The 26397-nt window shown below is 41.8% G+C and overlaps 1 protein-coding gene across 2 annotated transcripts; it reads left to right on the forward strand.

Annotated features, from left to right (window-relative positions):
- On the forward strand, positions 4597-26209 carry DAPP1 (dual adaptor of phosphotyrosine and 3-phosphoinositides 1). 2 transcript variants are annotated; one of them, XM_021393325.1, is made up of 9 exons: positions 4597-4728; positions 14052-14174; positions 16555-16688; positions 19532-19662; positions 21424-21471; positions 21683-21745; positions 23474-23559; positions 24058-24145; positions 24604-26209. In XM_021393325.1, exons 1-9 carry the CDS (start codon positions 4673-4675, stop codon positions 24661-24663), a joined length of 789 nt encoding a protein of 262 aa, XP_021249000.1. In that variant the 5' UTR covers positions 4597-4672; the 3' UTR covers positions 24664-26209. The 2 variants fall into 2 exon arrangements, with proteins under 2 accessions (XP_021249000.1, XP_021249001.1); XM_021393326.1 differs by lacking the exon at positions 4597-4728 and adding an exon at positions 4753-4994.

The following is a 26397-nucleotide window of genomic DNA, read 5'->3' on the forward strand; positions in this document are numbered from 1 at the left end:
CAGCTCGGCACTGAGAGCACGCTATGTGCGAAAACCAGACCACGCCTCCTCCCTCTGCAGCAATGTCAAGCAGAATACACGCAGCACCGCGTCTCGCAGCACTCACGGATGGAGAGGGCCTCAGGTAAGGCTGAGCTCTGGAGAGGATCTCTATTTACAACCTGGCCCCTGGGTGCTAATTTGACAAAGCGTTGGTTTTTAGAGTAACCGAAATGCCTCAACACAAAGTGGAATATGAAACCACTGATGGTGTGTAAATGGTCATTCATGCCATTTGCTGGTAAGAGAAGAAGCGATCCGTACTCAGGATTTGCAGTGCATTGAAAACCAGCTAAACTTATTTGGGTCCATGAAATACTAATCATAAAGCATCTGCATCCTTTCTAAGATTAGGTTTTTACCCTTTCTAGAAAAAAAAAAATGTCCTGCCATGGGGCATATGCAGCTTTAAATTAGCAACTGGCAATGAACTGAGCTTTTGACAAGGCTGTGGAAAATGCCTGGCATCCATAACTCCAGCAAGATGCCTTCTGGGTGTCTATTACACAGATGTGAGCAGCGAATTAACCCTTGTTTCCCCTGCAAGCAAAAGGCATTACAATTACAATCATTATCCTTAGAAAGTAAGGGCCCAGATTCTCGGTATCCTGCTTATTCAAAAGCCCTAACATACAAAATTATACAACATTCAAATGCTACCGATTTAGCACAATTTCATTTGAGCTCCTTCTACTCAGCTCTCAGCGTTTCACATCAAGTGCATCCCTGTGTCCGTTTGTAGCTGCACAAAAGGACAGGGCTATCAAGTTTGATAGCATAGGCACACATTTTTTATGTTATCTGAACCCAGACTTTAAAGCTGTAACACACTCCTGCTTAGAGAGAACAACACTGCTTTCACATGGAAAGCTTTAAAGAGACTTCAGCCATTTCTGAGGAGACCTGAAAAACGTATGGAAGGATTCGAGCACACATACATGTGCACCGAGCAGTGGACTGAGAAAGTTCCTAGAAGGCTTTCCTTGTAGAATTGAAACTGGGAACATGCAATCTTCACATAATTATCTACGTTATCAAATCTGTGGAAACCAAACCACGTGCAACAACACAGCTGTTCCAGCCAGCGGCATTTAATCTCCCACTATCATCTCAAAATATACACGCTCCTGCTCTTGGTATTGACAGAGCAAGCAAAGACTAGGACAAAAAAAAAAAAAAAGCAAGCGTCAGGGGAAACTTCCTTCAGTGATCTCCGTGTCCCTGTTTAAGTTCACGGATCGGAAAATTATCCTTCCTTACTTTCCTCTAAAAGGGTAGCTGAATTTCCTACAACAGACCAAACAGGAGAAAGTGTAGCAAGGTTAGAAATGCTCCCTGCAGGTGATCCCAGATGTCACGTCTTCAAGAGGCCGGCGAATGTGAGGTTGCTTGGTTTTGTTTTTAATTAAGGGCAGAGCCAAGAGACTTAAAAATCTGAATTACTAACAGAACATCTCTGGGATTGCCTACATGAGCGTATTTGCAGATGGAATGGCAACCCACCTTGCCCAACCCACCTTGGAGGGAACTCTGCAGAGATGTGGGAGGACATGGCTGTTGGCACCATTTGCTGTACCTGGGTGGATGTGGTTCTCACTCTATTCTGGAGAATGAGCCCTGATCCTGACAAAGCTACAGTGATCTCTGAATTCTTCTCAATCTCATTTTTCCTAAGAACCTTAGCAACTTCTCATCCTTTTTCTCCCCTCTATTCTGCCTTTCCTGTCTGAACATATCACAGACAATGTCGGGTTAGTTGGCATCATCTGTGAATGTGTTGAAATTGGGAATGTATTAAATAAATATAACTCAGGCATCTCGAACTCTGTGAAGGAAACTCATTACTACGTTGATACTTAGTACATCAAGTGTCTTCTAGCAAAGCAAACAGTACGACTTGTTTTCAATAAGCATTCCAAATCAAGAACAACCAGGTTAATTGCAGAAGGTATTGGTGTGCATACTGTGTGTGAACACACTGGAAGGATTTCCACATAGTTCCTGTAATGGATTTTCCTTTGGCATTTTTTTGGGCAGTTCAAAGCTGTCTGCTCAGATTATTACTAGGCGAGGTGAAAGAGTAGATGGAAAATAATTAGAATTTTCTTTTTTTTTTCCTGCCAAGTTCTGTAAAGTATCTGGAGTTATTTAATTGCACTTCTGCGGCACTCATACCTCTTAATCGACTTTATTATTTGCACAGCTCTCTTAGCCAAATACTTTTTTATTACATTAATATGTTTCGGAGCCCAAGCACAGAATTACACTTATCTGAATAGATGATGATGGTTTACTAACCTAAATTCTGAATAAATTGATATTATTTAGGCAGTTGCTCTGCAAAAACTTGAAAACCTGGAAGAACCACTGAAATGCCAGGATCTGATGGCCTGCAGGACCCAGGTGATTCAATCTCACCCAGAGATCCAACAATTTCTGCCCAAACACAGGCACGTCTTTCCAAAACGCACTGTCCTAACAGTAAGCACCTGGCAGTCTGTCAGACCTGGCAGCTGCAATGGGAAGTGTCAGTGGAGTTTGAAGTCTGCCTGTAATGATGGAATTCTGTAATAGTCTAGAGAGACACAGAAGACAAGGATTTAATACATAGATAGCAATTTCATTATTGGCTATCATTATAGGCTGTCATTATTGCTGGCCATAGTTTTCTTTCTGTTTAATTACAACCTGAAATTAAAATGATAGTTTTTTGTTTTCCCTCTTTCACCTATAAGAATACAGCTGGTTCCAGAAGACTTCAAGGCATTGTTTTTTAATTACATCACACTTTATGTTTTATGATCACTGAAAGGTACGAACAGACTAAAAATAAAACTCTATACTACTTTTCAGACACTTTGTTCTGCTGTTCCTTTCTGGGCTGCACAGCAAGTATTGGAGCACTGCTGCTACCTACAGGTCTGCTCTGCACAATGCTCAAAGCCAACACAAATTCAGTGCATGAAGATTTCGTGCTTGGGAAGCGACCTACACTCTGACACTAGAGCCTGTTGGCTTCTGTGAAACGTGAGCTGGCAATCTGTAGCCTTTCTGCCTTGTGGCTAAAGAATGTAAGGAAAACCAAATCTACATGCATCTGATTAAACAGAAGGCATATCCACGCTGCACGACAGTTTTGTTTCTACTTTCATGTCTTTCTGTAAGCGAAGAGGAAATGTTTCTTTCCCAGATGTAGTGTAAGAGGAAGCATCTGCTCTGAGAGGGGAACCCTCTCCCACCACAGCCACCAATGCACAGAATGTGCAGGAGGACTGGAAAATACATTCTGGTCTGCACTGCTGAAATTTTAAGATAATTTGTGATATAATTAGAACTTGCTAAAATTTAGTTGTGACTCGTCACTGTTGGGAATTTATATAATTTCTTTTTTTGTCTTTTTAATTTTCTTCCTCTCTTAGTAACACAGGCAAACAAGATAACTCGAAGTGGACTCAGCAGAAGCATTGCTGAAAACAAAGCGAGCAGCTTTCAGAACAAGAGAACAAAAACAAATATAAGCAAACCATGGAGATGTCAAAATCTCCTATTTAACTGAAAGTCATAGATTTCAGGATCAAATTACCAGAGAGAATATCAGATCACAGACTTCAATAAGAGATGGAGGAAGGGACAAATGCAGGCAGAGCTAGTAAGGAAAGAAAAAGTTCATTTATGAAGTTGTCTGTAGCTGAATGCTTCACTGACGATATGAACAGTCAAGTAAAGGAGAAGGGCATCCTACAGCCAGGGAAAGCGTGATTAGAAACTCCAACAGCAGGACAGGCTGATCTTAGGTATAGAAAAAACATGGAGCTTCTCCCATTCAGGAGGCTAGAAAAGCTCTTGTAAAACCAATTCACTGAGAGCATCAGGAGCAGGAGGCTTTTATCGAGCCCATTCCCAACTAATTTTAGTTCAAATGACTATTTATGAGAAAATAAGTCACTGTTCTGTCCTCTTTGAATATCAGTTTTACTAGAAACAACTTATAAGCAACTTATTTTCAGTGCTGGATATGCAGTGAAAACTTTAGTGTGTGTGACTGGAAAATAAATAGCACTGGACCTCCCCCTAAACCCCCGAGACCATCTTTTTTTTTTCTTTTTGTCAAAGAAGTTTAATGAAAATAAGAATTTGACAGAGCTACAATAATTACTGCCACGAAGTATTAGGGAACACAGATAACCTCTGGCACGCAGTACATCTTCTTTTAACCCTTCGGAAAGACAGGCAGTAGCTATCACCAAGGCACTTCTCATCCACAGAGCTCAGCCATCATCTAACAATGTTTCATTCCCTGTTAGACGTTATCTTTTTGGCACACTTCCACACAACCTTCCTATTGCTGTTTCTAAGAGATAGTGAGCAGGATCGCTCTAAAATTTATATGGAAAAGAATGACGATCGCGGTAGAAATCAGTTATCACGCAATTACGACTGCGAAAGAGCTCAGGAAACCGAGAGTGAACCATTCCCACCACTGGAGAGCAGCCCGCGCAGAGCCGCCCCACCCCGCGCAGGCTCTCCCTCAGACGGCCGCTGAGGGGCCGGCACCCGCTCGGAGGCACCGCCCGCGCACTTACCAGCGCCCCGCAGAGGGGGCTGCGGGCAGCCGGTGTCCCGTGGCGGGACGATGACCCAGCGGCGGGAGCCGGGCGCCCATCTCGAGGAAGAGCTGCAGGCGCTGGGGTAAGCGGTGGCGGCGCGGGGGTCCGCACGCGAAATGGCGGCTCTCTTCTCCCCGACACGCGCCCGGGGGGCGGCGGAGGGGCGCGGGGGTACCCGCGCAAAATGGCGGTCGCGGGGTGCGGCGCGGGTCAGCTGTAGGTCTGGCTTCATTCGTAACGCCCGGCGGTAAACGGACAGCAGCGTGTTCTAACGAGCGCCCCTCAGGGCAGAGCCAGCGCCCGGTCCTACGTCGGGACGGAGAGGCCGAGGATGCTGGCGCACAGCAGGTGAGCGTGAAGAATAAACAATAATTAGAAAAATCAAGAGCGCAGGCAGGTGCTTCAAACATAACCAGGGGGCTGTAGCTCCTTCAAGATGTGACAGATTCCCCTCCTTCAGGGAGACTGTGTGTTTTGTGATGTTCTCCCCATGTGGGACGAGGGAAGAGAATTTTTGGAGGCATTGGCCATGTATCATCCAGGATCCAAGGAAGCACCAGAGCCAGACCCCTTCTCAGGGTGCCCTCGGCCCTGGCAGACAGCCTGGCTGGGCGCTGGTCACCCAGCACCACACCCCGGGAGGCACTGGGCTGCTCTGGGGCACCCATGCTTCAGCTGCAGGCAGTGTTGGCCCCTTGAAAGATGCCACCCTCACCCCAAAACAAAGTCCAGCAGCAAAAAGGCCACACGTTGCAGCAGATCCTGCTCCCTCCCCACCACTGGCGTGGTGACATGGCACTTGGCAGCTCCAGCTACTTTTGCTTTCCACACCAGGAAGGCTAGCGGGAGTTTTTCCACAGACAGCATTGCCACAGATGGGGAGAAGTGGAGAGTGGGGAGCAGCACTGAAAAAAAAAAAAAATACTGAAGTTGCAGCTGCTATGGAAAACATGATTGCAAATTGCTAAACTTCTGTTCATTTAGACTAGATGGCTTGAGTTGATCTAAACCAGTGACCTATGCATATAGATCGCTTTGCTTCTTTGAAAGTTCATCCTAATAGATGGACCCGTAGAACTGCAGCCCAGTGTGGTACAAGGAAGAAAAGACAACTGAGTGAGAAAGCTACCAAGATGCATTTTTAAAGCTGAAGCTTATTTATTTTATTTCTGCTTTAGGAGAAAATATAAACTTTTCACCCTACTATAAAGTACCAACCATCCGCTTAACACAGTGCATTGAATTAAATGAACTAAAACTGAATAAGCGATGCCAGGCAAGGACTCCCTTCAGATGGTTAAATAATAATTTTTTTTCTAGTATGAAGCTGACTTTTATTTTCTTTTTTTCTTTTCCTTCTTTTTTTTTTTTTCTAAAGAGGAAAAGAAAAATCTCACAAACCAAACATGATCTAAAATATATAAATGTAAGTACTTTTTCACTCCCCAGACATAAACATTCAATTTTTTTTCCCTTAAAATTGGTACCTGATGCTATGACAGTGATGGGCTCCCTTACACCCAACATAATATCTAGCACAACTGAGACCTGGTTCTAGTGAGGAATATTTGTCATTGTCATACAAAGACCAACAGAGAAAGGACTCAATTCAAATGAGGAGCTTTGACGTTCGTATGTTTTTTGGGGCAAACTGGAGTGGGTTATTTTAGACCTTCTTTGCTGTGCAAAATTCAAAGAAGTGGGAGGAGATTTGAATAAGTGTGATATGGGAAGCACTTTAATGGGAAAGAGGTGGGTGACAGAATAACCTCAGTTTACCAGATAAGCTGGTTATCAAAATGGAAAGTTGACAGCCATGCAGATGAGTATACAGTACAAAACCTATCTGACACTCTGCTAGGCTTGGAGGATCTGGTGGACCTGGTGGACCTGGTGGACGAGAAGCTGGACATGAGCCAGCAGTGTGCGCTGGCAGCCCGGAAGACCAACTATGTTCTGGGCTGCATTAAAAGAGGAGTGGTCAGCAGGGAGAGGGAGGTGGTGGTCCCCCTCTACTCGGCTCTTGTGAGGCCCCATCTGGAGTACTGTGTCCAGGCCTGGGGCCCCCAGCACAAGAAGGATGTGGAGCTCTTGGAAAGAGTTCAGAGGAGGGCGACCAAGATGATCAGAGGGCTGGAGCACCTCTCCTATGAGGAAAGGTTGAGGGAACTGGGCTTGTTTAGTTTGGAGAAGAGAAGGCTCCGGGGAGACCTCATTGTGGCCTTCCAATACTTGAAGGGAGCGTATAAACAGGAGGGGGATTGATTGATTGTGAGGGTAGATAGTGATAGGACAAGGGGGAATGGTTTTAAGCTGAGACAGGGGAGATTTAGGTTAGATGTTAGGAAGAAGTTTTTCACACAGAGGGTGGTGACGCACTGGAACAGGTTGCCCAGGGAGGTTGTGGATGCCCCGTCCCTGGAGGCATTCAAGGCCAGACTGGACGTGGCTCTGGGCAGCCTGGTCTAGTGCTTGGCGACCCTGCACTTGGCAGGGGGGTTGAGACTCGATGATCTTCGGGGTCCTTTTCAACCCAGGCCATTCTGTGATTCTATGATTCTATGATCTGGTATTTGCTGGGCTTGTCTAGATTAAAGCTGCTGTAATTACACTGTAATTACTACATTGTTGAGAGCAAGGCAGGAGGGAGAAGATAAAGTCAATATACTCAAACCCCCATCTTAATCTCCCCTGCTAGGGGTGTACCATCTGTCACAAAAAAAACTAATCAATGAATAAATTTAACAATCCAAGTTATCTGCAGAGATAATCATAATCACTGAGAAATCTAGGCATATCTGCAGCTGTTTATCAAGTTATATCACTGTTCTCAAGAGCCTCAGTATTTATGAAGATGAACTTTTTTGGGCCGTTTCATCACAGCAAAAGAGAGTGAGTGTGATGGAGTTGGCTTTTTTTTTCTTCTCTGTTTTAAACTGTTTCAGTCAGTCAGTCAGTCTGAGGGAAGATGGTGGCTTGTTTATTTAGAGCCCTCTATGCTATTTGAGAGGTTTAGTGGACAGATAATCAAGCTCAAAGTGGAAATCCAGAATACTGTTAGCACCACTGTCAAGGTGTTTATAGGTGGAACCAACAACTAAAGGAAGATCAAAATTGGAATGTATGTTATTTAAAAACACGTTACCTCATTAACTTGTTCCCTAAGCATACAAACATTATTTAAAAGGGAGTTTTGAAGTTTGTCAAGAGACGTGTATATTGGTTATAAGAAAAAGGAAACTGACATTGTGATTCTCCTTATGAAGTCTCCATGGATATGTCTGGAAGTCAGCCCTTTTTCCAGTTGCATTTATTGCTAAAATATTTTATATTGCAGCATGAACCTCATGTAGCTGGTCACATATAACATGAGTTTGGGGAGTTCCACATTGTGTTTCTTGTATTTGTGCAAGAGATGAGAATGTGGACTGTCTGGTCATCTAAATAATTACAGGCTGGTTTGGTAACATACCTTCAGTCTCTTCATGGCTTTGGCAATGCTAGTGTATTTTCTGTCTTTCAGGAGTGAAAAGAATGGGGGAGGAGGAAAAGTTTTTGTAGCATTCTTCTCTTTGTAATTTCAGTGTTCTTTCTCATCTCTTGTAGCACAGCTTTTATGCTCCAGGTTTGACAATACTGCAACAGATGGTATTTGTATGACTGAACAATACTCTTCATACTTGGCTTTAGTGAGAAAAGAAATTATATCACAGGCCTAAATCAGATTATGATAAAATTTAGTTCTGGGTGGAGGAACTGATATGAGCAGGACAGGGCAAGTGGTCAGAAGGTTTTTTTCTTCATCTGTATCTCTAATATAAACAAGAGCAAAATTAAAACAGTTAGAAAGTTGGCAAAAGAAGTGGGTGAAAATCAGAACAAAGTCAGTTGGGAGAGCGGAGTGAGAAAATAGAAGTGAAAAGCAGAAGCTGAACTAGAAAAAGCCTGCAGATAGAAGACATGAACGTTAAGGTTGGATGCACTGAAGTCACTTCCTCATATTTCTATTTTTTAATTATCGTTCCTATGACATGGCACCCTTTTATTCCGCCAAAGTACTTCACATGGGCGTGTGATTAGGTGTAACACGTTGAAACATTTAAGTTTCAGTGTGACACATGGAAAGGATCTCTAATAAACACCATTTTTGGTTGCCTGCCACCTATAACTCCTCTTGGCATTCTCACCCTTTTGTAGGTGATTTTAAGATGATAGCTAATATTTCTAGGGTTTATGACTAGGGGGGAAAAAAAGAACAAACTTGACACATTCGATCTGGAAGTTACTGAGATTCAGTGTGCAGAGACTAGAGAAGCCAGTGAGGCCATTTTATGGAGTCACTTTCAGAGAAAAGGCACGTGAAGAGCATAATGTACAGCCAAAGAGATAAATCAAGCAGTACAGTGTACTACTCCTTAAACTAAGAATGGGAATACTTCTTTGAGACTGGTATATAATTTTGAAATGTAAGAAAATTCAACTTGCTATGGTAGAGGATACTTTTTATACCTTAAAATGTGCGAAACCTGCCAATATCTATCACCATCAAAAAAAAAAAAAAAAGGTTAAATAGCTGTTCTGAATAATATAGGAATTAAGTCCTATTGAGAGCACTTGAAGATCACCTCCACTTGCTGAAGAGCTTAATGATCTTTGTTCCCTTTTAGAGGTAAATGAGAAGTGACATAGTTTGTTGCGTTTCTGCTTGGCACCTGCAGCCTAGACAACCACAATGCTATCCGCAGGATAACCCAGCTGAACACTGAGAGTCTCCTTCCCGTTTCCAAGAAGGAACTTTGAAATTGCCTGACTTTTACAAGAGTGAGCCAAACATACGGAGTGTCTAACTTCATCCAGGCTATAACTACTTAAGAGCATTATCAGATAAAGATGCAAGAAATAAGTCAAACATCTGCCTACTGTTCTTATCTGACAGCGAAGCATGCGTCAGAGTTAAGCACCACTTCAGACATGAAAAACAAATGGCAGCCAAAACTTCTTGCTGTGCTTACTACTGCTGTTAGATATCTTTAATTCTTACGATGAGGACGAGTGAGAACTTCTACTCAGTTCAGCAGTTTGCATACAGAAATGACAGAGAAGAGGGTTAGCCAAGTCCCTCAACACTTACCCTTAGGTCAACCACAGATGAGTGTGTTTCTTGTGTACTCCAGTATTGTTAAAAAGTTAATCCTCATGATGGTGGCTGTAGCTTCATTCACCAGCCCCTATTTACAAGGGCTGAAAAGAGGTGTTTTAGAAGAAATATTGATACAATTCATAGAATCACCAAGGTTGGAAAAGACCTCCAAAATCATCCGGTCCAACCGTCCACCTATCACCAGTATTTCCCACTAAACCATGTCCCTCAGTACAGCATCTAAACATTTCTTGAACACCTCCAGGGACAGTGACTCCACCACCTCCCTGGGCAGTTGCTTTGCCAACAGCATTACTGGAAAAGGCAGATACCATGCATGAAAACTGATCTGTAGGGGACATAGGAATGAAGTTTTGGTAACATTTTTCTTCAATATATTTTGAGTTATTGAAGAATAAATAAACATTTTGAAGAGGGTGTTCTTATCTGAAGAGGAAGTTCCCCACCCGAAAGACTGCTGCAATGTGCTTCTGATTACCACCATGACGTAGAGAGCTCTAGTCACTGCATTAGCTACACAGATCTTAACAAAAAGAGGTTGTCATGTCAGCACACCCTTTTCTGGGGTTGCAATGAGTGGCATAGCTGCAGTGATACAGACACAGCTTGTGCTGTGGCCACCAGTTTCTCCCTAGTGGGAGTCACACTGGTTCCTAGGTAGGCAAATACTTAGGACCAGGCTGTGCACTGGGATGTTTTTTGATTTGCTGGGGCACTGTTTCTGTTCTTATCCCCCCTCATCTTGACAGTGACAGTGAAGCCCTTCCTACGCTGTCATTGATATGATCTAATCTAAAAAGTAGTCTAATTTCTGGAAATATGATATTTTCCAAAGAGAAGCAAAGATAATCTCAGTAGTGTGGCAAGCCTGCTTTAAGACATGCTGTCCGTAGGTCTGGAAGATGCTTCCACTCTGAAGACCAGTAAGAATAGCACCATTCTTCAGGATCACCCAGTGATCCAAAAAAAAAAAAAAAAAAAAAAAAGCTTTTGAGCATGGGGTAGTGAGCTTAACATAATTTAGGACAAAGTTAAAGGAACAAGAACTGACGCGTGACTCTGGCAGCAGTTGTATACCCAAACTGAAATCACTTGTCAAATTGATGACAAGGAAGCCAAAACGAAGAGTGGAGCGTGGAGGATTTTTGATTAGATAAATGAAGTAATTGGAGAAAAACCTTCCAGATGTACCAGTTTGAGACAGGACATGCAAAGCCAGGGACACCCAGCAGAAGTAGCGTGGAAAAAGATCTCCCTCTTTCCCCTTGTATTTCTTCATAGTGAGGCTTCTGTGTCAGCATCCCCAAACAATTTCTTCACTCCTGGTGATTTTCAGTCTGACAAGTATCAGGGTATGGAACATATTCCTGGAATTTTTGTAGTAGATACTTTTGTAGTAGGTACAAGTTCTGTAAGTTGAATCAAATAGAAATGACTTTTTGAAGGACATTTGGAGAGAGCCTAATGTACCATACATGGACTGTGATTCAAAAAGGAAGAGCTGACAAGACAATTCAGCTTTTGGAAGTGGAGCTTCCTGCTGGTCTCAAACAGCTGGATATTTGCAATACTTTTAAAATTCAACAAATTTCTTGTTTGAAGTAGACAGAGAAGTAGAGTTATAGTGTATTTTCTATCTGGTTTCCTCCACCAAGTATCATTCAGAACAAAACTCAAGCAAGGGTAACTGCACTTTATAATGAGCCATGTCTCCCTGCCTTGATACCTACAAAGACTGAGCTTCAGTCAGCTGCCTTAGAAGTTCTCTTGGTATCGGATGGCTAATCTACCAGGTTAGCATGACTTTTTTTAATAAGAAAAATTGATGGATTTCTCCCCCCGCCCCAGTCTCCCAACAAATACTTAAATTCAGCTGAACCACATCTAGTAGTATCTAACTGCAGGGCTTTAGGGTTAATTTTTAGTGTTACTTACTTTTATTTTTGTCATCCGACAGGCTTGATTAGGAGAACAGAAGGATCTTCTTGTGTTTACTTCCCTGCTAGTTTGTGTGCAAATGATTAATTTTCAATGTGATTTTTAAATTGTACCTGTTCTCGTACGATTGGAACAATTTTTGAATGTCCATTTTCTTAGCAGAATAAAGTAACTTGACAGTTGTTACTGATCAAGCCATCTGTGACAATAGACAAGGAAAAACAATAGCTATGAGGAAGACAGCCACTTTGACACTGGGAGCCATGTTATTGCTTCACGTTCACTTTTTAAAGCTGAAAAAGAGAACCATGCTAATATCTGAGGGATTTTTGTCTGCAATAGCATATTTGTGTAAGAAGAGCGATGCAACTTTTTTCAGCAGATTTAAATATCTACTTTATGCTAAATGTTATTTTCCTAAGTGGGTGGTATGGCTTTCTCCTCCCTTCAGTGGTTGAATGTCATTAAGTCACTCTTGCATGCAAAGAGAGCACGTGTAAACAGTACATTTTATAAACCTGACTTCTAGTTTAAATTCTTCATGGAAGACTTCTTGGAAATAATAGCACACTTACAAATGACCTTCTTTATGAAAATGACCACTCACAGATTTTCTGAATGTTACTTCGTCACAGAAGAGAGAGAAAACACATTATGAGGTTGCACTCAAAACACAATATCATCTTCTCAGCTGTAGATCCTGCCTACCCTGGGTGCCAATATGATCCTCATCGCATCAGAACAGATCTGACCTTTGACTGTTACTTACTTGGGCAGTTAATCCTAAAGCGGATTTTGGCTAACAGGTGTTTCAGAGGATGACAGTTTGATCTTTAAATACTTATTATTTTATGCTGCTGTGTAGATGGTCCACAGAGCACGTTCTAGAGCCAAAGCAGCAATACTCTGCCTGTATTGAGTTTCATGTGGATCTTGTCTTCCACAGGGTGGAAGCAGTCTGAAATCTCTCATAAAGCCATTTATCAACCAGCTGGCCTTTCAGATAGGCAGCCATCTAAATTCAGAGGTAAACATCTGTGGGAGATGCCAAGATTAGTGGCAACTTCTGATGAACAGAAAAGGAGAAAGAGCGTATAGTTACACATCATTTCGATTTGAAGACTGTTGCGATATGAACATCAGAAAGTGCTGTGATCCAACTTCTGCCATCAGCCGATCTATATTTCAAGAGCTGAAATAGTAATGACTTTGCCCCCACAATTACAGGCGCACAGTTTTAAAGGAAGGGGATGGGGAAGCAGCACCAGTCCCATAAGGATGAGGGGAAGGGTATTAAAGGTGCTGCATTCTCTCCTCTACCAGAAGCTCTGGTGTATGTACATGTAGTCATTGTTACTGTTTGCCTACAGCCTCTCTTAGAGGGTTGGGGCTTTAGCTTTCTATAGCCACATCCCTTTTTCTGTGACCAGTCTCAGGAATGGTTCTAATGAGATCTTTTTCTATTGAAAGAAATAAGACATTTCTGTTCTGAGTCGGTCTGGACAGAAACAAGGCTGTAAGAAGCATTTTGTGGTCTTCATCACATTTTTTTTTTCCCCAGAACATTCCATGTGGATTCCTCATTGAATTTTTCATACCTAAAAATGTATGAAGTGAATTTTCATTGAGGTTAAATGAAGTAAGTGTTCAGTGCTTTGTTGCATTGCTCAGATCACACACAGCTGAGTGACAGTGATGGCAATGTTCCTAAATTCTCACTTCAGATTCTGTTGGTTAACCTCCTTCCCCCCTCCATTCCTTCCTCCAGAAAGGTTATGCATCAAATGAAAGTGTCAAGTTTAGGCAAATCTGCTTAATTGCAGATATTAGCAGTGCAGTTGAACTGAGTTGTGGGAAATAGAGCTTGGGAGGAGTTTTTTTTCTGTTTTTATTTCCAAGTGTTCCCTGTTTGCCCCACAAGAGGAAGTGTGCTAAAGTGTGTAGATATATCAGGAAGTAGAGATTCTGAAATTAGACAAAGGGTCCTGCATACCCCCAGAACTGTTTTCACCTTATTAGAGCACATCTGAGTAATTTCTTGGTACTTTCACAGTCAGCTCTTTGTAAAATGCGGAAGAACCTAATTTCATAGTTACAACAAAGATCATTTTGTAAGCTTGTCAAAAGAAGCCTGCTGAAAGGGGCACAGTTCTTTGCAACCTGTGTTTGCCTGTTAGAAGAATAACTCAGTTGTAACAGAGTTAGTTCCAGCGCTGCTTCTTTCTCTGACTCAGCTCCAAAACTCAGCAGAAACTGTCAGCTAAGAACAGAGTGAATGATGCTTTACACCCCTTGTGTCTTCCCAGGTGGTATCATTATAACCTTACTCGACATGCAGCAGAAGCCCTGCTTCTTTCTAATGGGAAGGATGGAAGCTATCTCTTAAGGAAGAGTAACGAAAGGGAAGATTTGTATTCCCTCTCTGTAAGGTAGGGTATGGACAGAGGCATCTATCTTATGGTACCTGACTTTAGATTCTTCTCTTACTCCCGTGTGTGTTTGCATCTCACGTACTGATATGATCTTTGGATTTCTTTCTAGGGCCCAAACTATTTGAATATATGTTCCTAATGATGTAGTCCTGTTGAATGACATTAGAATAAAAAACTCCGAACGTGCACTAGATTTGGAAAGGGCTCTCATTTTTTTTCCAAAATATGAACTGATCTTACTGGGAAAAGTATGTCGTGAATTGGTTTAGATATTCTGTCTGCATGATAAAAATCTGCATGACAGTAATGAGAGCTTAAAAAGACACCTGATAGATGTCAGAAACTTTTACAGTGAAGAAAGAGTCATAAATAGAGAGTAAACTTAACAGTTTATTGATTACAACTTTACAGTTTCTGGATCACTGAAACTGTCATCCAGGTAATCCGGTGATTTACTGGATGGTTTTACTCCTCCAGTCTGGGCTAAGACTTGATTTTTACCAGTAGTGTACAACTGATTCAGGTAGTATTAGTATTTCCCCAGTTACAGAAATAAGGCTGTTGAATTGGTCAGAATTTCAGCAGTTTACGTCAGTTCAGGACACAACCAGTACAAAGCACACTTAGCCTATCGTGAGTAATTCACTACTGAGTCATATTGAAGGAATCCTTAAAAAGCCAAGAAGCAGAGAAGCCACAATGTATTAGGCAGGCAACATGAGAGACAGGTGCATTAGACACAAAGTAGTTGCTGCCTGTCAGCTGCATCGAGGTAACCAGACTTAAATCCTTCATAACCTTTGCCAACTGTATGATATATTAAGTCTCTAGTGAATGTTTAAGCTATTGCATTCATGCTCATTTCTGCCTCATATTGAGCCTCTGAACTACAGCTCTGGGGAATCACAGTAACGTTTTAAACTAAGATCATTTGGATATGTACAGTGATGCTGGTTATTCACAACCCTTGTAGCTGGGAACACAGTAGAAGTTGTTTTAGTAGGAGATGAAAGCTGAAGCGTTAGTAAAAATATACTTGCCATTTTAACAAATTGTAGGCTTATGATACCTAGAGAAGTCTACTGTAGGCCAATTCCAATCTGCTGTTCAGCTCTTGTAGTGAGGATCAAGAGCTGCTCACTGCATCGCTGTATGCAGAGTGTTCCAGACCTGAGTCTGGAGGTTGGTCTTTTACTCTGTTACACTACTTTCGTGGTGGTACAGCTCCATAGAAATACTTATTTCTTTATTTTCTGCTGCATCATTGTTTTTTTAAATTTTTAATATTAAAACTTCATTTTGGAATAAGCAATTCAGTTTCATTTTGATGTCGTGCAGGAAGAGCCATTTTAGAAATTACAGCTTTCATTTTCTTATCTCCTAAAATTCCTTTACTTCCCTTTCTGCCTCTCAAGAAACTTCACCAGTCATCATTGTCATTTGTAAGAGACATCCCTTGGGGTTTTAACTGACAGCTGTAAGAAGAGGACAAGGAGAGAGATCACATAGTGCCTGAAACCCTATCTCCCAGCTAAATTAGCCAACTTTAGAAAGGAACTAGAGTAGAATGAAATAGAGTAGAAATTGCTCTAATTGCAACACTGCTTTTCCTGTGAAATTAGATGAAGGTGAAGACCCTGTAATTGCAACAAACCATTGCAGCAGTTATCTGTTAGCTAGAGCATCAGCACTTTTCTTGCAGGCATTGTGTCTGAGCTGATGGTAAGACAAAGCACAGAAGAGATTATTAGGCATATTCTACAGTGACACGTTCTAACTATTGTTTAAGTATAAATACCAGTTTGAAATTACAATCTCCTGTAGAAGTGTCAGTAAACATTAGAAAAGACATTATAAGCCCCCTTTCTCCACAAAATTCATCAGTATATTTGCTACATGCATTTTCCTGAGCCAGACTTCTCTCTGGACTGCTTTGGATGCTAGTAATGTTAACAGAAGTCACTTTTTCTCACAGAAAAGATGCTTGCTTTAAGCGCTTCACTGACTTGTAGAGTTAAAATAAGTACCCTTCCAGGAAGTGAAGCCTTGCACACTTCTCTAAATATCACCAGCTTGCATAAACAATGTTACTTCTCTGACAGTAAAAGAACCCTGATTCACGTTTGACAGTGCCCGGCACAGTGCAACCCTGAGGACAGAGACAGAGCAGCCAAATTGTAAAGCCTTCGTTGTTCAACCAAAGCAGAGAGTGAGATTGGAATGACACCTGAAAAATAAAGCAAGTACTTAATAGTAGAGGCAAACCATCAGGACTGTGATTTTGTGCTAGATTTCTGTAGTAGAAGCTACTGTTGAAGGCTTTTACATGCCAAGCGTCCTTTACAAGTCCTGTACAAGTTTTCCTTTTCTGTTGTAGGGGAAAAGATTCTGTGAAACATTTTCATGTTGAATATACAGGAACCTCACTCAAATTTGGATTTAATGAATTTTCCAGCTTGAAGGAATTAGTCATGCATTTTGCAAATCAACCTTTAATTGGAAGTGAAACAGGTAAGCAGAGCTCTGCGTTTTCACAAACATGCTTGTAGTCATGCTTCACACAGATCTGAGTAAAAGGAGTTTTTGATGTGTTATAAGGTAGAACTGTTGCTGAATTGTTCCTCTTCAGAAATTCAAATCTCTGTTAACCTGAGGTATCTAAGATATCCCTCTTCAAAAACTCTTTCAAGTATGCTGAAAATGAACTACATGCAACCATACAGGGTTTTTGCTGGCTAGAGACACACTGCTTTCTCTCTGAGAAACCAACAAAGCTCATGAAAACATACACGTAATAGGTGGAGCAGAACCTTCTTATAAAGGACAAGACCAAAGAAGAATGTTTAGCTAGTGAGAAAATAGCTGTTCGCATATAAAGTTAAAATCTTCCAAAAAGAATAGGTAGAAAAAGGACCTGAAATTGTTTTGCTCCACTGTTCTTCAATCAAGCGATATGCTCCACTTTCCACTTTCAAACAGACGCATGTTAGCACAAAAGTGCCAGTTTTACATTGAGCTTCAAAGGTGAGAGCTGACAGTAAGTCAGTACAAGTTAGTGCCAAAAATTTTAGTATGCCGTGGAAACAGAGTATGCAAGTAATTCATACATAATTAGTACTCCTCTGAAAGTGACCAGCTAAATGCTAGCTGTCACATGCAATAGGTGGAATACATCACAAAGTAAATAAGCTCCAGTGCTCATCTAACACAAGTGGATCACAAGCACTAAATTTGAAGGTTGCTTTATGAAATATTTTACAAACATAATGCAGTGCTACATTCAGTATTGCACTTGTGTCTTTCAGAGCATTCTCTTGTTTCTAAGTGTGCTTAGAACAGTTTGTATTTTTACTTTTTGTACCAATAAGAAATGCTTCCTGCAAAATCAGGCATACACCTGTAGGCCTAACTCTGTAGAGATTCCAGATGACATGGCTTGTACCTCCCCATTCCGTCACTGCGTGTATTACAGGCACTAGTAAGTGAGGCTTGGGTGTTACGTGATCTCTGTGGTCAGAATCAACACTTCCGAATGATGGGCTCACTTGCCACCATAAAGCTCCTAACCAGGTTCTTCTAGCTCTGTGAAACCTCTAATGTATTTAAAGTTGGACATACTACGGAGCAGGAAAAGGGCGTTTGAAGATCGCATCAAGAAATCCTCTACCTTCACTTAGTATGGATAACAGTAGAGAGGAAGAGAATGCCAGCACTCTGTGTGGTGATAACTGATGTGTACTAAGAAGAGGGCAGGGGCTCATCAGAGCCCATTCTCAGCCAAGTGTCATCATGGCAGACTGACCAGTACAAGAGGGGCATACAGCAGGCTTGCCAAAGAGCCAGAAGTTCTGAGGACACACCTCCTTTCAGTGAAAGGAAGGTTTCACTGTGCAAGTCAGGCATGAGCAGAAGGTAGTTAGACCAGTTTTTCTTACCCATTGTTATTCTTACAAGCATTTTTATAGAGAAAGATTGAGGTCAGGAATGAGAGCAAAGCAAGATAGCGTGAGTACTTCTCATCTCCACCTTTCTTATGGGCGGGGTTTGATAAGACAGCAACAGTGAGGTAAAATATGTAAGGATTTCCACTATCTTCCATCCACCTTTTGTTTCACTGCAGCTAGTTCTGTATGTGAAGAGATACACCATGCCAGTACTTAAACTTTAAACTCTTCCATGGAGCACAGTGGTTCTTTTGTTCTTTTCTGCATGCACTTCTTCCTGAAGGGCAGATACTTACAAGGAAATTGAGACTACTGTATTCTGTTTCTGGGACTGACAAGCTGAAGCTATTCACTAACAATGTGAAAACAATTTGGTGTCGTATTTCTGTGTTTCAGTCTTTATTCAAAGTGAAAGGTCAGAATGCTGTTGTTACCTGTTTGCTTTGTTTATCCATTTTCCTTAAGTTATTTTGAAAACATACAAAAGCTTTGAATTGCTACCCAGACAAAAAAAAAGTCTTGCAAACCTAACATGTGGTTAATTTTTATTCCTTCTTAGATACCATGCACAAACAGCAAGTAGAATCTGTTACTACTGTTATATGGGCACCAAATGACTCTGTACAAGTATCTTTTGCGGAGAGAAGGCATGGGGAACTTAATAGAAAGCAGATACAATATCAGATGTTAAACTAGTCCGGCCAGTTCAGCAGCAGGGATCTCTGTCTACAATGTACATACAATAACACTGAGTCTATGCAACAGCTGAGGAGTAATTTTCATAGACTGGTGAGGGGGTGTGTCTGTTTCCGTACTGATGGTAAAGCATTTTTTCCCCCTGCAAGACCAGAGAGAATTAAACCAGTTCTGACTTTTGACCTATTGCAAGCTGAACATAGCTGCATATACCCATGTGCCTGCAAACAGGTATCAGTTTGTTACTTGGAAAAAAAAAAAAAAAATCATGCTTCCATTTCCCTTTGTAGCCCTTCATATTACAAAATATAATTTAAACCTTATTTCATATTTAAGTTACTCAAATCACCTGCAAGTTTCAAGTCCAAGTCTTTACCACCTCTAGCACTCTTCCTGCTTAACAGCTAACAGTACCAACATAAAATGCTAATGTAGCAGCATTTAGTATGCTGTGATGTTTTTAAAAATGAGATGAGAAGGTATAGCTGTTCCCGTTTCAGGGAGGTTCTTCACTAGGAGGAGCGGTGTAATAGGTTCACTGTTGTGAATGCAGCCTTTGTACAGGCAGTATTACCAAGATCTTAGGGAAGTTATCAGCTCTTACAACTTTCCAGTTTTTAGGAAAGTAAGCCATTCTACAAGCAGGCAGCTACTTCCAATTACTTTCTAAGACTGTCTTGCCATTTTCCTCACTCCTGCTCTTTTTCTCCCCAGGAACCTTAATTGTATTGAAGCATCCCTATCCACACAAAGTGGAGGAGCCGTCTATTTACGAGTCTGTCCGAGTTCACACAGCAATGCAGACAGGAAGGACAGAAAATGATCTTGTTCCAAATGCTCCCTCAGTAAGTTGCTTTCTGGCATGAAAGGGGTTTGGTGGCCTGAGTTTAGTGTGATTGCTGGAGTGAACTGCAGAGTAACACTGATAATTCATCACCGTATGTGTTCTGAAATACAAGAAGTCTTCGCCAAAGAAGGCAAAGCAGACTTGCTAAAAACAAATAAAGCCTTTCATAGCTGTTCTCTCTGAAACTGTCTGTGCTGTCTGCAGCAGGCCAAGGTGAGTCTGACGTTTAAACAAAGCATATATAAAGGGTTTTATATCTCCTGTGTTATCTTCCCTTTAAAATGCATTCTTACCAGCAACATTATCAAGAATTGAAAAACAAATTCAAAAGACAGAATTGAGAAGTATTATGCTTTTCTGACAGCACTGGTCAGGCTGTATGCAACAATACTGTGTCAGGGTGCGCAGCAAACCCTTGTTTTGGCAAGCCTTCAGCAGTGTCCAGGCTGGAATGAAGGAGATAGCACCTCTGATTCCTTATATCAGTTAAAAAGCAAGCTTTTGAAAATACGTAGATATATACATAGAAATATATATATATATTCAAAAATATTCAGAAACAGGTAGGGACACATTTGGAAAGGGAAACCCCAAACTGAGTGTGGTACAACTGAGTAAATGTATCTGTATTCTGGTAGGTACATTATTTGATTTGTTTGTTTTTAGCATTTTTCTTATTTGGACTTTTTATTACTTTATAATCATCTCATCTTAAAGCAGAAAGATGGCTTGCTATATTCTAACACAGACTTGCACCCAAAATAGAGAGCGAAGAGCCTCTCAGCCCTAGAAAAAAGCTGTGTCATGTTGGAAGTTATGGCTTCCTGGTGTGAGAAACAAGAGAACATCTTCATATCCATTAGAGCCATCTGTTCTGATATCCGTGACTCACTTGGACAGTAATTAGAGACTTTAAATCCCTAACTCCTATCTAAGTGGGACAGGTGGTTTGTCCAGAACAGTGTGGCTCAGAACACAGAGGAGAGTATTCTAATAACTTGCTAACTTTTTGAAGTTAAAGAGGAAGAGTTACATTAATACAGGCTAACAAAGTCCATATAAAGAACCTTGACACTTCCCTATACAACCAATAAAAGGCTTTCCCTCCCTCCCCCCTGTAGCAAATAGTAATAAATTTGACAATTATCTAGTTTCCAGAGGTGATCAGTCTCACAGTGAGTTCTCTGCAGAAAGTTAGAGTGAGTATCTGGGAAATCACAGGCTGCCAGAGTCACTCATGATAGCAGTAAAACAGTTCAAAAAGTATTTTTCCAGCAAGCACACTGACTGTAACAGGTCTTCCCTTTAGAAGATGTGGCTGCTTGAAGGAAGAGATAGTCTAAGAGAGCACTCTCTTTCACCCATCTCTTGCATTTCACGAGAGATTTCTACAGGTAATTTGCTGTTGTAAACCCCACATACTTCTGGCTATAACATGCAGAGGCAGACAACTAACTTCACTAAGAATCAACCATAATTGCATATATTTTGCTTCATTTAGTGGACAAGATGCAGGCCAGAAGCTTGAACAGAGAGGCATTGTGGAAAAGTTTGTCTCTGGAGTCAGCAAAAGTCGGTGTTTATCCAAGTGTTGAGGAGCAGGGCAAGAGGAGCAGCAACAAGGACAAGAGCAAGTGGTTACAGGAAGCTTCCTGAGAACAGGCTGCTCTTCCATCTACGTGTATAGGCAGAGGGAGACGTGGAAAATGGAAGCAGAGCTCAGTCTCTAACCCCAGTCCTTTTCCTTGTTACTTCACAGCTTGGAACAAAAGAAGGCTATTTGGTAAAACAAGGCAGAATTGTCAAGGTAAGAAACCCTCTTATTCCTTACTTCTATTCTGTAGCTGCCCACAGAAGCTAGGGATAATGCAGGGCTTGGCCTGAATTTTGCTATGGGGAGGAACAGCAAAGCACAACTGTAATGCTGAGCAAGTCAACAGGTTTAAAAGTTTTTCTTTCCTAAGAAGTGCTCCGTTCAATTCTCACAAGACAATTACCATCCGTTCTTGATCTTTCAGAACTGGAAGACAAGGTGGTTTACACTGCATAGGAATGAACTTAAATATTTCAAAGACCAGACAGTAAGTAGTAAGCACCAGTTCTACTCTCTAAACCTGTACAGGGTCAGCTGCAAGATCTTTCTACCTCTGGCTTCTTGCATATATATATCACAGCTTACCAAGTTACAGCTTCCCTTACTGTTAGAAGGGTCAGACCTTTCCAAGTCAGAGTTTTGCTGATGACCTTAATGAGCAAGTTAATAAGCATTGCAGCTAAGAAATCGTCTCCTGTGCTCTATCAGTCTTACCTACAAGTGAGAATTGCTCTTGACAGTGCATTTTTTTTGTTTCTTTGCTCAGTGGATTTCAGGGTATCGGCACAGCTCTCATTGGTAGTTTTAACAGACAGAGAAGGGCACTATTGAAGTATTTCTGCAAATACTAGAAGTGTGTTTTGCCTTCCTTGATTTCATCCTTCTAGTTCAAGCAGCTGTGCAGTTTACGTAAACAACTGCAATTAAATAATAAAATAATTCTTAGCAATCTGCCTAGCACAAAGATTGACCTATTGCATCTGGGAAAAAAGTTTGTCCTTGCAGTTGTGTTCCATTTTTAACTTAAACTGAGAAAGAATAAGAAATACCTTTAGAGACCTTCCACACCCTTACAGTACCTCCAGGGCAAGATCCTGTATAAGTGCAGCCAAACTGTTGGCCACTGCCCAGCCCTCTTTCAAGCATCTTACAGATTTTAACACAACAGTATACACCTGCCCTCTCACTCCAAACGTTACCATCTGTAAACAGCTATATAATACTTATAAGATTTGCCATTAGTGCTCATTTCAATTCAAGCCACCTGGAATTAAACTTCCAGTGGAACATTTCTAAGGGCAGCACTCAAGTTCTTGAATTGCCTTTGTGACTTACCAAGCAAGAACGCATCTTGGTCAGAAATGCAGGCTCCTCCCAGCAAATCCTGCAGCTGTCGATGCTTCTGTTGCTGCTGTACAGTTCACTGCTAGCCCTGGGCTGGCACTTATTAGCTCATCTCAGCACACACAGCTTTTTCATAACATAGTGCATAACTACCAGCTATTGAACCAGAGAAAGATGTAAGGAAAGGTGAGAAAACACTCCACGTGCCTGATGAAGGACCACAGGAGCTGGTGAGGGAGCAAGCAGCTCTTTCATTTCAGCCACCTCTTATAAGGTGCTCAACACGGTGAGATTAAGAAAAACATATCGAAATGACTCTCACACCTAGAGAGAATGAAACTCTTAAGTGCATGCATCCCTGCTCCCAAACATTTCTAGGCCTCTCCCTAGAAAGCCACATGCACACACCACTTCAGCTCTCCTTTTGCCTTCCTCTTCACTCAGCTTCAGCCTTATAAAGCTCTTAGGAATTAATTACATCTCCAACAGCTGGTTAGAACTGATAAGATGCGTAACTATCTCCTCGTCTCTGTGAGCTTTAGCTGGATACCAGATTTGTTACTGCACCAGTTATGTTATAATGAATGACCTGAACCGTTAGCAGTCTGTATCTAGCTCTGACTTCCTGCAGTAGTGGTGTCCTCTACCCCTTGTCTAGATGTGAACCTACTGTACTGTTTCTTACATTTAGCTCAATTCCTCCCGCTTTAGCACTGATGTTGGTTAGCTGATTTGGGTGCTTGTACCTTTTATGCCTGTATTCAGAGAAACCCAGAGCACCTATAAAGGTCCATGTGCACTGGAGATGAACAGAACTAGCCTTATATTCCATTTTCATGGGTTCTCATTATAAAATTATTTTATTTTAAAGGCCACAGAACCAATTCGGGCACTCGACTTAACTGAATGCTCAGCAGTGCAGTTTGACTATTCCCAAGAAAGAGTCAACTGTTTCTGGTAAGTAAGTTGCATTCTGCACTGTACTGGGGAGGTCAGAGTAGCCAGGAGTTTCAAATGGAACCACTGGGTGCTTTTGAAAACTTCCTTGATCCTGAAGCCCTGATCTTACGAAATCCGACGGCAGCCTCTGTCAGTTCTGCATGCCAGACTACTGCTGGCAAAAGGTTTTTTTCATGATGGGGAGGAAGAGGGCAGGCCCATATTTGTGGGCACTTCTTTTTCCAATCCTGGAAATGCACATAATCATCACCGAGGCGTATGGAACTTAGTGAGGTGAGGTCCAGCTGGCAGTTGGATCCCCATGGGGTCCCTAGGAGCATGTCCCCAAGCTGTGGGCAGTGAATGCTGCCAGTCAACCTTTCGTTTACAGGAGAAAAGCCTTGCTGCCCTGCTCTGTCTCAGCCAGTGGTGGTGCAGGCCAGCTGGGTTCAGTGTCAGGAGGGACTACTGCTTGCTCTAGCAATTTAAGAAACGGTTCTAATTGTTTATTTACAGCTTAGTGTTCCCACTGAGAACGTACTACCTGTGTGCAAAAACTGGAATAGAAGCAGATGAGTGGATTAAAATACTGCGATGGAAACTGGTAAGATGGCGTGTCTTGTTAAATGGCAGTGTGGCTTGTGCAGCAGTGCTGTGCTACTGCCGTGATAAACTCTCAGTGCTAGAGCACAGTGCACACACCAGTGCTACAGGTCTCAGTATCTGCATGGAGAGAGTGCTGCTCTGGCTTCCAGGCCAACTAGACTGGAATAGGGAGTTTTCATGAAGTGTATGAGCCTGCCAACCTGCGTTAACATTTTTGGGATGCCTTTTTGATACTTATGCTTGTTATGAAGAAGCAATGACTTAACATCTTTAAAGTTGTCACTGTGTAGATAGTGTACAGTATTGAACAGCACAGATCGCACGTGTTGGGTCCTGAAGGAAACAAGAAGACTTAAAAATGTTACTTCCTTAAAGAAGTCAGTATTTAGCTCGGTTTTACTCACCCACATCCACGTGCAGGTAGACAAACAGTAATGGGTTGTTTCTCTGTTCTAGTCACAAATACGGAAGCAAGTGGAGCAGCACAATGCCCGCAGTTCCCAGTTGCACCCCTAATGCTTCCACTCCATGGGTGGGAATTGCCTCTCAACCACAGGGAAGGCATCTGACCCCAGGAAGACAGTTCCACGTCTCCATTACTTGCCGAGGGCACATGCACGTGTGTCCAGTCGCATGCAGACGTTTGCATGCAGCTGTGCACACAGAGGATCCGTACAGCTGACCGACTGCTTTCAGGCTGCTGAGTCGTGTATGGAGGCCACTGCAAAATCACAGCGTCAGTTTGATGTGTGCGGTTTACGTCTGCAACGCGCAATCGTTCAGACGCCCATTAACTAATCACAGAAGTAGTCACTTCAAAACTGCTGTGGTTATCCAGGGCCATCTTGAGAACTTACTGCACGCTCCACCACAACTAACCGTTAGCAGCACAGACTGGAACACTCAGCCTGTTATTTAAAATTAGACCTTTCTGGAAACATTAAATATTACTTTTGTATGGCCTGTCGGGGTCTCAGCCAAAAGAAGGATGCCAGAGCCAATTACATTTTTGTAAATACTACCTATATTACCACCCACAGAATTAAACCTGGGATTTCAAGGCTCTTTTCAAGGTGATGGATGAGTAACACTTCCTTCTGGTCAACTATATTTTTGTACAGTTTAGATTTCTATCACAGTTATGGCTTTGAATGAACATTTGTTTTAAATGGCATGTACAGGAAATGGTAAGCAGTGTCACAAACACGTGCTTGTTTACAAACCCGGACTGTGAAAAACAGGCAGCTAGTTCCCAGCACGTGTGCTGCTACAGGACCCTGAGGGTGGATGACAGCTCAGCAGAAAGCTTTGCTGGTGGCGGCCACCAACATTTTAGCAGCATTGAGTTGGGCCCCCTATGCTCCCTTTTGAAAACAAGCTGGATTTTGTACTTTTTTCCCCCCAGGCAGATAACTTGGTTTGTAAAACAAGAGGTTTTATCCACAACTGCATTCTAGAATTAAGCACTGCTTGTTTTAAATTGAACAAGATGAGCAGCGGTAATGGGAAAACACGATATACACTAAAAAACGTATATATGTGCTTGTGTGTTTAAAAGAATGCATCTTCTACATAAGCAATGAAAATTTCCATACCCGTTTTGGAAGACTCAAGCACACGTAAGCATTGTGGCTCACCAGAATTCAGAAGCAAAAGCCTTATACTTTGGAGCTATAGTGAAAAGAGACATTACATTTTGGCAGCAAGTTTTGACACACTGGAGGGTCTCAAGGCCAGCCTGGTCTGGCCTCCCTTCTGACCTGCTCCTCTGGGAGAGGGGGGAGAGCAGGGAGACCCCCTCTCTCTGTAACGGGCACGTTTCTGATGAAACACTGCTTGCAAACCTCTCCCCTGGACAATGCACAGCAGCAGCTCAGTGTTCAGAAGATGCCTTTACTGTGAGAAAGCTGAAGAGGAAGAGGGGAAAAACATACTGGAAGAACATACCAGAAGGAAAATCCAGCTTTGGTCAGGAATAGCATTTTATTTCAACTTATAAATTCAAAATATTTGTAAATATTTTTATACACTGTTTTCTGAATAAAATGTCATTATAAAACTACCAAAAGCCTTCTGTAATTCTGTACTATATTGTTGAATCTTTGCAAAATACATTAGTCCTTCTTTCTGCCTTAAATGTCAATCAACAACTGGCATCTCCAATTTGGTTAAAGAGCATTGGTGACTTGGCATGCAGTAAAGGCAGTGTCAGCAGGAGAAAGATCTGATGTTCTCCCATACCATTGCTCT

Source organism: Numida meleagris, chromosome 4 (assembly GCF_002078875.1).
Source record: "Numida meleagris isolate 19003 breed g44 Domestic line chromosome 4, NumMel1.0, whole genome shotgun sequence".
In the NCBI taxonomy this organism is placed as follows: Eukaryota; Metazoa; Chordata; class Aves; order Galliformes; family Numididae; genus Numida; species Numida meleagris.

Excerpts from the sequence above, each read along its gene's own strand:
- DAPP1 (XM_021393325.1), top strand. The coding sequence starts at position 4,673 with ATGACCCAGCGGCGGGAGCCGGGCGCCCATCTCGAGGAAGAGCTGCAG. Across the intron at positions 21,472-21,682 it reads AACAAGGCAGAATTGTCAAG|AACTGGAAGACAAGGTGGTT; the intron begins GTAAGAAACCCT and ends TTGATCTTTCAG. Across the intron at positions 21,746-23,473 it reads AATATTTCAAAGACCAGACA|GCCACAGAACCAATTCGGGC; the intron begins GTAAGTAGTAAG and ends TTTATTTTAAAG.